Source organism: Homarus americanus, unplaced genomic scaffold (assembly GCF_018991925.1).
Source record: "Homarus americanus isolate GMGI-L3 unplaced genomic scaffold, GMGI_Hamer_2.0 scaffold50564, whole genome shotgun sequence".
Lineage (NCBI taxonomy): Eukaryota > Metazoa > Arthropoda > Malacostraca > Decapoda > Nephropidae > Homarus > Homarus americanus.
In genome coordinates, this window is record NW_024715014.1 from 3,531,014 (window position 1) to 3,543,057 (window position 12,044).

The following is a 12,044-nucleotide window of genomic DNA, read 5'->3' on the forward strand; positions in this document are numbered from 1 at the left end:
AATAATAATAATTATAATAATAATAACACTGTACTGTAATAATAATGATAAAACTCTACTGTAATAATAATAATAATAATAATAATAATAATAATAATAATAATAATAATACTGTAATACAGTAATTATAATAATAATAATAATAATGAGTGACAAAAACAACCTCTAACTAAGTGTCAACATTCCAGGTTAAGGAAGATTGGAAGTATGTGGCGATGGTGCTGGATCGTCTGTTCCTGTGGATCTTTACCCTGGCGGTGCTGGTGGGCACAGCAGGCATCATCCTCCAAGCTCCCTCTCTCTACGATGACCGCACTCCTCTCGATAAAGAGATTTCCGACGTCTACCGCGCCACACACCGTTTACAAGTCTAAAATGGTTATCTGGGCCAGATTATGAGTACCCCATCCTCTCACCCTCCTCCCAGCATCCTCCCCTAAGTAAGCAAGACTCTTAGCTTCCGATGACAAGGTGCCTAAGACGATACTTGAAAAGGGCATCGTTTGAGGGCCTTGTGTCCCTAGGCGATGGCATCGGAGAGAGGGAGTTCCCTGCATCGTATCCACTCGCCAGAGACCACATGACAGTGCTTGGTTTGATGTTCCAGCAGCGCCTTCCACCTCCACGCAAAGTGTTTGTGTCATGAGCGGCCGTCATGTGAGACTGACAGACAGACACAGGAAAAAGAAAGCCATCTGGCAGTATCGGGAGAGTTGGGTAAACTTTAGGGAAATCACAAGTAGAGCTTTAGATAAGCCAAGTTTTCTATAAAGCCATAACAATTTTGATATGTGAAACTGAACTTAAACAGTGTCTATAAATATACATAAAATGTTGTGCAAGATAAATACATGTAGATACACAACCATACATACACACAGACAAATATGTAGTGACACAAACACACACACACATGCTTGTACCCTGACACACAATAATTAATATTTTAAACCCCACTCCCTCCCCCCCCCCCACCCACCCAGTACAGCCATAGTTACAGCTAAAGTTCTCCGCAGAACACTACAGTATTGAACAATCAGTTTTTATTATCAGTTGTTCTTACTCAAGTAGGAAGATACTGTTATAGGCACTGAACACTGATCCACTCACTGTATTGAACCTTGGCATCAAGTCTTTATCTCTGAGCAGTATGTGAGTGTCACTGTGTTGCCTCGGGGTCACATTCTCCTGCTTGAACAGTGCCAGAAGAAGGTCACAGTTTTGAGTGCCAGGCTGTAAGTGCTATGTAAGTGTGTCATCAACTTGAGTGGGTTTTAATTAGGGCCTCATAGTTGATGTTAAAGATGCAGGTCAACCAACAACACAGATCTACCAAAACACAGGTCTACCAACACGCAGACACCTCTTCCAACAGTTAAAAACCAACTCTATAAATTCAAAGTGTAGAATACAGTAATGTACTTTTAAATATTTTGTATTTTAGAATAGACAAAATAATCTCGTCTAATAAGTGAAATTAAGTGACATTGATTTTTCTGGTGAGGAAGCTTCTTAAGAGAACTCTGTGTGACTTAGATTATGAGCGAAGTATTAGTCAAGCGATTTATGTTTGTTTATACCCTGTACTGTAGTGCGAGGCAAATAATGCTCTGTGAAACAATACTTTGATATGCATTTAACAAATTGGATAAGTTGGAAACCTGCAAATGCCCAGAGAGAATTGGTCTCGTCCTCCAAGTGCACTACAGCAGACTACAGCTCCAGTGCTCATGGTGCGGCCAATACTGTAGTTGTGCTCTTACTGCCACAACTTTATGTACGCTCTAAACAGACCCCGAGTACAGTAATCGTACGACACAAGACTTAACGCTGTGTGTCGAGGCGTGAGTGTTTCTCTTTGGTTGGGAGACGTTCTGGTCAGGGCACTGCATATTCAGACAGACGGATTCAAAAATATGACCCTGACCGGGGAATACATTGTGCTGTTGCCCCGAAAATGCTACAAATGCTGCATTATTCAGTATTGGAAATTTAATACTGTGAATTATCATAATACCAATTTGTTGTTAATGATGATAGATTGATGATATTTGTGAAGTCAATGGCATTGTTATTATAGTAAATTACAGAGTATTGTTGTTAAAGTCTATAATCAGATTTGTTAAGTATTTTATGATGCTGAGGAAAACTTTTAAGTGTGGGTGACTCCTGACAATAATCATTGCCCAATCACTAATAATTATTTACTGATGATAATTGTGTCATTAGGAGTTTATTTTCTATTGCAAAACTTTATAATAATTCTTGCCTTTGTCTTCTTGTACAGAATATAGGTCATCTTGTTAATGCTGAGTGTTTAGTACTGTATGCTGAGGGTTAGCACATCTTAGCCTTATGCATTGTTGTAATTTGGCTCAGTTTTCTACTCCAAGACATGTGAGACGAGCTCAACCTAGTGCTACCTAAGGCTCGCACACATATAGCTGACTTAACCTGGTGGAGGTGATCTTACCATTGCTCAAGTGTATATTCAAAATTGTTTTAATTTTTATCAATGTTAGTTTATGAAGAAGATGGATCACAATGACTCAAAAGGTGTTACATTACATCAAAATTCCTCGACAAAAAGATTTCCTCCACTTTGGATAAAAAGATCTAGTAATTATAGTTGGACCATGCAGGTGTTAACCTTTGGTCGCCATGGCAGACAAGCGGGTACACGATCATACCGTTCACTACATTTTTGAGTGAACTTCAAATCGGATAATATGGTTTTGAATTATCACCTGTGAAAGGATGATTATATTTACCAGTTGTCCAGTTAGTCAATATACTGTACTGTATACAACATAATATCTGAAAAAACTGCATAATGGAACCACCTGTGAAATATCCCTAAGCAGTTCATTCTTATATAACTTGTTTGGCTCATGTTAACCTTGTCCACGCTCTTTTTAATCAAAAGCTCTTATGTTGGATATTATCATAGAGTTTTGGTGTTTATGTACTTATATGGTCGACACATTTCTCATCCACACAATACTGTAGTTCGCATAAAGTGTTAAAAGTATTTCAACCTTAACCCGGTATTGTATGCCACCAAAACCTCCATCGTTCAAATATTTTATCTAAGATAACTGTAAATTTAACAGTTGGCCCGACACACAGGGATGACCCTTTTTGTCACACCCGGTAACACCCAGGCTGGAGGGTGACGCTCTCGTTGTCACACCCAGGCTGGAGGGTGACGCTCTCGTTGTCACACCCAGGCTGGAGGGTGACGCTCTCGTTGTCACACCCAGGCTGGAGGGCGACGCTCTCGTTGTCACACCCAGGCTGGAGGGCGACGCTCTCGTTGTCACATCCAGGCTGGAGGGCGACGCTCTCGTTGTCACATCCAGGCTGGAGGGTTACGCTTTCGTTGTCACACCCAGGCTGGAGGGCGACGCTCTCGTTGTCACACCCAGGCTGGAGGGCGACGCTCTCGTTGTCACACCCAGGCTGGAGGGCGACGCTCTCGTTGTCACATCCGGCAACACCTAGGCTGGAGAGCGACACCCGGCTGGAGCCTCAGGTCGCATGGGGTCACCAGTGTTATCACTGTGCGGCACAAACAGAATTAGTCACTCTGTTGTGTGAAGGGCCTCCTCGACAAGCTGACCTGTCTCAACTGTGTTGTGTCAACCTACACAAGTGGCAAATGGCAGAGAATTTTAATTTTTATTATTTTCTCCTTTTATATATTTCTAATAAATATTTTGTTGCTTAATTTTAAAATTTCTTCCTGTACTTGAGTCAGTTACAAGTGTAAATTACATTTAATGTTATAAAAATGGTTTCTTTCTGTGTTACGAGGGAAGGGTAAACTGTCAACTAACTTTCTGTCACCTTCCATCAACAAACACTAAAAATCAGAGTTCTTCACCCAAAAAAAAAACCTATGTAATAAAATTATATTAATGCTTCTTATAATGGACTGCAGTGGATAAGTATAAATTTTCTTATACATTCTTTAGATTTTTAATCACAATACCAATTGCCAGAGTATCAGATACATGACTTAAACAATAGGATGTTGTCACGAGTCTGTGTTGACGCGCCTCACCTCAACACTATGAAGATTGTCCCTCATACCACCAAATTATCTGATGGTTTGCCAACAATCACGCGTATATAAGAGCAAGAAGACATAGAGTTCGAAGCTGTCTCTCACATCTCCTCGACTGCCATGGCTTAGTAACCCAGGTTCATCGTACACCTTCCTTCACATAAGTAGTGACAGAACTTGCTCAAACATCCACTGACAATGTTTCAGTATAATATTTACTTCACTAATCTCACCACACACAAATAATAAATTTAGTTTAGGCGTCAGTAGCACATCACATCGGCTAAGTTGGACATTCGGGAGACACTTGGTGGACGCGTCCATACCCGACTCAAAAACAACATTGGAAGTCTCGTGAAGTAGTCTGAGAAATGATAATTGTTTCTATTGTTTGTGGCTGATGTTGACCTAGTCTTTCTCTGGTGCACTAGTTGTAATATTTGAGGTCTGGGACATTAATCTCGGTCAATGTTGAGGTTACTATATCTATATTGATGTAGAGTGTTACCATGACAACTAGAAGGTAGAGTGTGTTACCATGACAATTATATGAGGTAGAGTGTATTACCATGACAACTATAAGAGGTAGAGTGTTACCATGACAACTATATGAGGTAGAGTGAGTGTGTTACCATGACAACTATATGAGGTAGAGTGTTACCATGACAACTATATGAGGTAGAGTGAGTGTATTACCATGACAACTATATGAGGTAGAGTGTTACCATGACAACTATATGAGGTAGAGTGAGTGTGTTACCATGACAACTATATGAGGTAGAGTGTATTACCATGACAACTATATGAGGTAGAGTGAGTGTATTACCATGACAACTATATGAGGTAGAGTGTTACCATGACAACTATATGAGGTAGAGTTTATTACCATGACAACTATATGAGGTAGAGTGAGTGTGTTACGATGACAACTATATGAGGTAGAGTGTATTACCATGACAACTATATGAGGTAGAGTGTATTACCATGACAACTATAAGAGGTAGAGTGTTACCATGACAACTATATGAGGTAGAGTGTATTACCATGACAACTATATGAGGTAGAGTGAGTGTGTTACCATGACAACTATATGAGGTAGAGTGTTACCATGACAACTATATGAGGTAGAGTGTTACCATGACAACTATATGAGGTAGAGTATATATATTACCATGACAACTATATGAGGTAGAGTGTATTACCATGACAACTAAATGAGGTAGAGTGAGTCTGTTACCATGACACTATGTATATGAGGTAGAGTATGTTACCATGACTATATAAGGTAGAGTGCATTTCCATGATTTTACGAGGTACAGAGTGTCCAAAGACTTGTATACTGAATACAGTACAGTATAATTAATTTAAGATAAAACACAAAAGTAATTACAAAAAAGATCATAAAACTAAATGTGATTTTCAACTGCTATATATCCACTAACACCAGTTAGGAGACAAAATGAAAGTGTAGATTCTTTAGAGAAATCATGTTGCATGCTAGCTGAAAATATTATTAAATTAAATATTTAAATTTATATATTTCTAGCTCATATATCACACTTAATTCACTACCTACCCCTGACAAATTTAGGCCAGTAAAAGTTATCAGAAATTATTGACTTTAAAATCCGAAGTGAAAGATCATAATGAGGCTTTTCTTTGGCAAATACTTATATTCAACAGTGATAACCATTGTTACTAAGGCAAACTTATTTCCCTCACCTCTAACACTTACAGCAGTGCACCAGAAGAATGGCAAGGCAGTCATCAACCCATCAAAAAAATTGGTAGAATTGCATCCGAGGCTCAGAATGTTTCATCTCGTCACATATTTTATTTTTTGGGCAATATTATTAAAGAGTTTGTTTATTAGGCTGTATATAATGCGCACCATGACACGGTTCCACTAACGTTGTGCGTCAAAAGTGAAACACATGTGGATTATTTTATATGTAGGATTCTAACAGTAATCCTTATTACTTAAAACACACTCATTGTGAATGCAATTATAATACACTTATTTATAAATTCCTATGACCAGTATTAATGCTATTATTTCACTGTTACATTACCCAGCCAGGACTGATGTACTGTGTCTGGCTTTAATTAGTCCTTTGACATAATTTAACCTAATCAGATCTGTCTTCTCAAACTATTAATTGTTCATTTCTTGTACAATGTAATAATATGTTTTTCCTTGTACAATGTATCAATATTTTTCTTTGTACAATGTAATATGTTTTTCTTGTACAATGTACTGTACTGTACTGTAATATTTTTCTCGTACAATGTATTAATATGTATATAACTGATAAAACATTAATTTATGCAAATTATTCCTGGTGTAACAACAGTTAATCTTTTGTTAAATGTCTTTGAACTGTTTGTGGCTTAAGTTATGTTTTTCCTCACAGTTTAATAATACTTGAAGTAACAAGTAATTCTGAGCTGCAGGTGAGAACTTGCCTTGGTACCAGCCTGGAGGTGAGGTCTACCGTGTTTACCACCATCAGGACTGTAATGTTCTTGATGTAACCCACAAAGACTGGTTAGATGCTGTCATGGATGGTGTTGACTGGTTAGATGCTGTCATGAATGGTGTTGACTGGTTAGATGCTGTCATGGATGGTGTTGACTGGTTAGATGCTGTCATGGATGGTGTTGACTGGTTAGATGCTGTCATGGATGGTGTTGACTGGTTAGATGCTGTCATGAATGGTGTTGACTGGTTAGATGCTGTCATGGATGGTGTTGACTGGTTAGATGCTGTCATGAATGGTGTTGACTGGTTAGATGCTGTCATGGATGGTGTTGACTAGTTAGATGCTGTCATGAATGGTGTTGACTGGTTAGATACCCTCATGGATGGTGTTGACTGGTTAAATGCTGTCATGGATGGTGTTGACGAGTTAGATGCTGTCATGGATGGTGTTGATTAGTTAGATGCTCTCATGGATGGTGTTGACTGGTAGATACCCTCATGAATGGTGTTGACTGGTTAGATGCCCTCAGTCAGTGAGGGACTCATTACCTAACCAGTTAAGGGTTACTCATCCTCACAGTCAGTCAGATGGGATGAATACCATAACCATTGAGGAACGAGTGACTCATCCTTCAGTTGGTTAAGACAGGTAAGCCGTGCCTGAGAGGAAAGGGTCATGCCAGCGTGAAGGTCTTCACTGCAGCTCAGGAGGATAAAGGTCTGCTGGACCAGCGTGGGGCGAGGCTCAGGTGGCCCCGCCCACTGTCAAACTCTCGCATTCTGTTGGACTGCGCTCTGTAGCCATTTGTTTATAATTTACATTTATAGGAGAATGAAATAATATACATATGCAATGGCTTCAGTGTTTTTCATACCTTAGTAGTGAACTGATATATGACAACACATCCAACAAATGTTATGACAATGCGAAATGAAAACTTTTAAGTCCTGGCTGGACCTGGACTGTACTGATGCTCATTCAAGTACATCAAGGTCCTTTAAATGGTCAGCATCTGGCAACAGTAAGATATGTTACTGATCACCAGATTGACTACTAAGGTGAGAGAAAGAATTCGTCGGTAAATGAGATCTGCTAAACACACAACACCTTTGTCTCCAAACTGTCAGAAGTGTTACAAGTCATTGTAGTTGATAATGATTCACTTTGTATACTGTGTACAAGTCTTTGCTTTCTAACCTTCTCACTTATGGTTTCTCTCCCCAACTTTATTCTCTGATTTCTAGCTTCTTTGAGAACCGATCCATGGCAGTTGTTGTCGAGGAATCGATCTCTCGCTCTTTCTCTACCAACAGTGGTGTCTCACAGGGTTCTGTTCTTTCACCCACTCTCTTCCTTCTTTTTATCAATGATTTACTTCACATGACTAATTCTATCCATTCCTACGCTGATGATTCTACTCTTCACTCTTCTTCACATTTTTCCCTTCCCCCTAATTCTCAAATTAGATCTGTTTCTAGAGCTATCATTTCATCTATCAATGTGGATCTGTGCAGCATCTCCGAATGGGGAGGTAGAAATTTGGTTAAACTCAATAGTAATGAAACTCGGTATTTACCGATTACACTTTACAAATTAGATGATCTACCACCAATCACATTTCAGGGTGCAATCATTCTGCCAAAATTCTAAAATAGATATGCTAAGCCACACATCCACAACATTGCTAAAACTGCCTCATGAAAGCTGGGAATGCTGTACAGATACCATAGCTACTTCACTCTTGAGCAGTTGCTTCAAGTTTATAAGGAATTCATTTGTTCTAACTTGTAATACTGCTCTCATACCTGGGGTGGCTCCTCTTCTGTCCATCTCTTAGATAGGGTGGAATCAAAGGCATTTTGTCTTATTAACTATCTTCCTTTAGTTAATAATCTCACTTCCCTTTCTCTTTGCCGCAATGTTCCTTCACTCTCTCTTTTACAGGTACTTTAACGGGCAATGTTCGGTGGATTTGGCATCTTGTGTACCGCCGGCAAGGCCGTGGGCTCGTAACACTCGGCTTGCCTGCGGTGCCAACTGTTTCTGTGTGGATGTCGGTCACACTAGAATAACCCGTTACAGTATTACCCCGCCTAACGCGGTTTCACTTAACGCGTTTTATCATATACGCGGTGCCTCGCCAGAGCTGAACTTTCACTTAACACGGATTTTTTCCACATATACGCGGTGAGTGTCCGGCTCGAGACGCTATTTTTAGATTTGCCCCACCCGCCACCCTGCCTGACTGCCTGCTTTAGCTCATAAAATTCATACAAATTACCCGGCCAGAATATAATTTACATTGCTGGAATTCTTATAATTTGGTGATCATTTTGAATATAAACATCATATATTTTGCATTAAACATACAATTTTTAGATAAAATTTTTTCTCTAGGTAACTATGTTATCTTTTGTGCAAAATATATGACATTTATATTCAAAATATTCCTGGTCTTACAAGGAATCCAGCAATGTCAATTATATTATCCTAACTTTAGTTTGAGGTATTATTTATTAAAATTTAGTGGTTATCCCACACATCTCCTTGGGACGGTTGGTGGGGGGTGGGGGGGAGGGAGGGACCGACCGACCATCTGTTACCCCGTGAAGAATTATTATTATTTTTTTATTAACTGAAGATATTTGTTTTAGCTCATAAAATTCATACAAATTACCCGGTCTGAATATAATTTACATTGCTGGAATTCTTATAATTTGATGATCATTTTGAATATAAACATCATATTTTTGCATTAAACATACAATTTTTAGATAAAATTTTTCTCAAATAATATGTTATCTTTTGTGCAAAATATATGACATTTATATTCAAAATATTCCTATCTTACAAGGAATCCAATGTCAATTATATTATCTAACAATCTGAGGTATTATTTAATACTAAATGTTAAAAACTTCTTGAAGGAGGATTGGTGGGGGGTGGGAGGGTTGGGACTGACCGCTGGTTGGAAGGGGAGGCAAGGTGGGGTACTTTGATTGACAGATAGTGAGTGAAGATTTTTTATTAACTGAAGATATTTGTTTTAGCTCATAAAATTCATACAAATTACCCGGTCAGAATATAATTTACATTGCTGGAATTCTTATAATTTGGTGATCATTTTGAATATAAACATCATATATTTTGCATTAAACATACAATTTTTAGATAAAAATTTTTCTCTAGGTAACTATGTTATCTTTTGTGCAAAATATATGACATTTATATTCAAAATATTCCTGGTCTTACAAGGAATCCAGCAATGTCAATTATATTATCCTAACTTTAATCTGAGGTATTATTTAATACTAAATGTTAAAAACTCTGGAAGGGAGGATTGGTGGGGGGTGGGGGGAGGGTTGGGACTGACCGCACGGTTGGATGAGGGGGGGATGCAAGGTGGGGTACTTTGATTGACAGATAGTGTCGTGAAGATTATTATTTTTTTTTTTAACTGAAGATATTTGTTTTAGCTCATAAAATTCATACAAATTACCGGGTCAGAATATAATTTACATTGCTGGAATTCTTATAATTTGGTGATCATTTTGAATATAAACATCATATATTTTGCATTAAACATACAATTTTTAGATAAAAATTTTTCTCTAGGTAACTATGTTATCTTTTGTGCAAAATATATGACATTTATATTCAAAATATTCCTGGTCTTACAAGGAATCCAGCAATGTCAATTGTATTATCCTAACTTTAGTTTGAGGTATTATTTATTAAAATTTAGTGGTTTTCCCCCAAAAATTTCTCTGAGAGGGAAGAGCCGGCAGTGTAGTGAGAGTGGGAGGGAGTTGAGTCCATTATTTGAATGGACATTAACTTGGCGACTGTATTTCTCTATTTCTCTTAAGTATTAATTGTGTGCATGTACCATCATAAAATTAAGATGTTATTTTTACTACAACATAGGTATGTGCCTTCAAAAAGTGGAGTTTGGGGGTCGGGCCGGTTTCTATTGGAATTAATCCCATATGTTCTGTTGTTCACTTAATGCAGATTTCACTTAACGCGGGACCCTCTGGGTTCAATTGACCGCGTTAAGTGGGGTACAACTGTATAATACATCCTTCTTTCCTCACACAGCCAAAATTTGGAATGCTCTGTCTTTTTCTGTGTTTCCATACTCTTACAATCGGTCTCACTTCAAAAAGCTGGTTTTTTGGCATCTTGGTGGTGTAGATTATGTCTTTTTCTCCTATTTTCAATTTCTTTTTACTCTTATTTTTTCGCCCCCTAGGCCCAGTTGTGGGTCGATGACCTGTGCCCGGGTGGGCTATTCCCCGTAGTAGAAAAAAAAGAAGATTAATCAACTCCAGCTTATTTCATCTGATGATTAAACATTCTAATGTTACATTGGGATTAGGTTAAGTTAACGTAAGGGTGTTTCATCATCAGGTGAAAAAAGTTGGGGTTTATAATCTTCATGGGATCCACTGTAAGTATGTGTAAGTCGAGGATGTTAGTAAGTATGTGTGGGTTTATTTACTCATTGTCTCAGATCTCCACACTTGCCTCCCCAATACTCTCACTTTCTTTAAGGTTTTTTACATCTTCATCCACTCCACACAATAGTGAGAGAAATAACAGAAGTTCTAGCGGCATTTAACACGTACCCAATAAAATAATCTACAGGGTTTCCATAAATTATGTGACCCATTCTAAACCTTAATAACCTCAAGTAACAAACAGTGCAAATTTGGAAGTCTCTGAGGCCCTGTTCAGAGTTAATAGGGTGGCTGGGTACTGAAAGTATTGGTGAAGTTCTGTGTGGAGGCAGGTCAAAATGATTTAAGCATGTGGAGAGAATGGATGAGACCAATTGGGTTAAGAGGTGCATGAGCCTAAATGTGGAAGAGAGGAGATAGGGCGAGGCTAAGAATGACATGGAGTAATGTTGTAAGAAATGACAAGAGTTAAAAACCTGTTGAGAGAGACTGCAAGAGACTGTAGCATAAAGAGCTGCCCTCAGGTAACCACGGCTAACCCAAGCAAGTGAGGAAAATAGCCATAAAACATTGATGATGATGATGATAAGTTCTAAAATAGGTAAGATAATTTATGGACAAGCTGTAAAGTATATCCCCTGCATGAAGGAGCTTTAAGAACTCTTCCATTACACAGTGTTTTAAAAACCAGCAATGTAAGAATGAGTTTATTGTTTGTATTAGTTACAGAGGAATATAATGATGTACATGACATTGAGCAGTGCGTTGTGTGTGCTTCTAAGTGCCTGTAACAACTTTGTCAAATACTGACTTCTGTACTTTATCTCATACACAGTCACTCCAACATTATTTCATATGTATGTATTAATACATACAGTACATCATACAGTATATTCATTACTGAAGTATACTGGACTCTCTACTGTCTGTCATGGTTGGGAGCAGAGGGTTGGAATTTGGCAGATGCATTAGTTGAAAATAATAAATGGTACATTGGCAGATAGTCCAGAATCCAGTACACCATACATA

The 12,044-nt window shown here is 38.3% G+C and overlaps 1 protein-coding gene across 1 annotated transcript in view; it reads left to right on the plus strand.

Moving 5' to 3' along the window:
* LOC121853222 (acetylcholine receptor subunit alpha-like) overlaps window positions 1-7,409 on the plus strand; it is a gene marked incomplete at its 5' end in the record, with an annotated part of 68,478 nt that extends 61,069 nt beyond the window's left edge. The window contains 1 exon segment of the mRNA XM_042347228.1: window positions 189-7,409. Within this exon segment, the coding sequence (XP_042203162.1) occupies window positions 189-374 (186 nt within the window).
* Window positions 7,410-12,044: the final 4,635 nt, after the last annotated feature.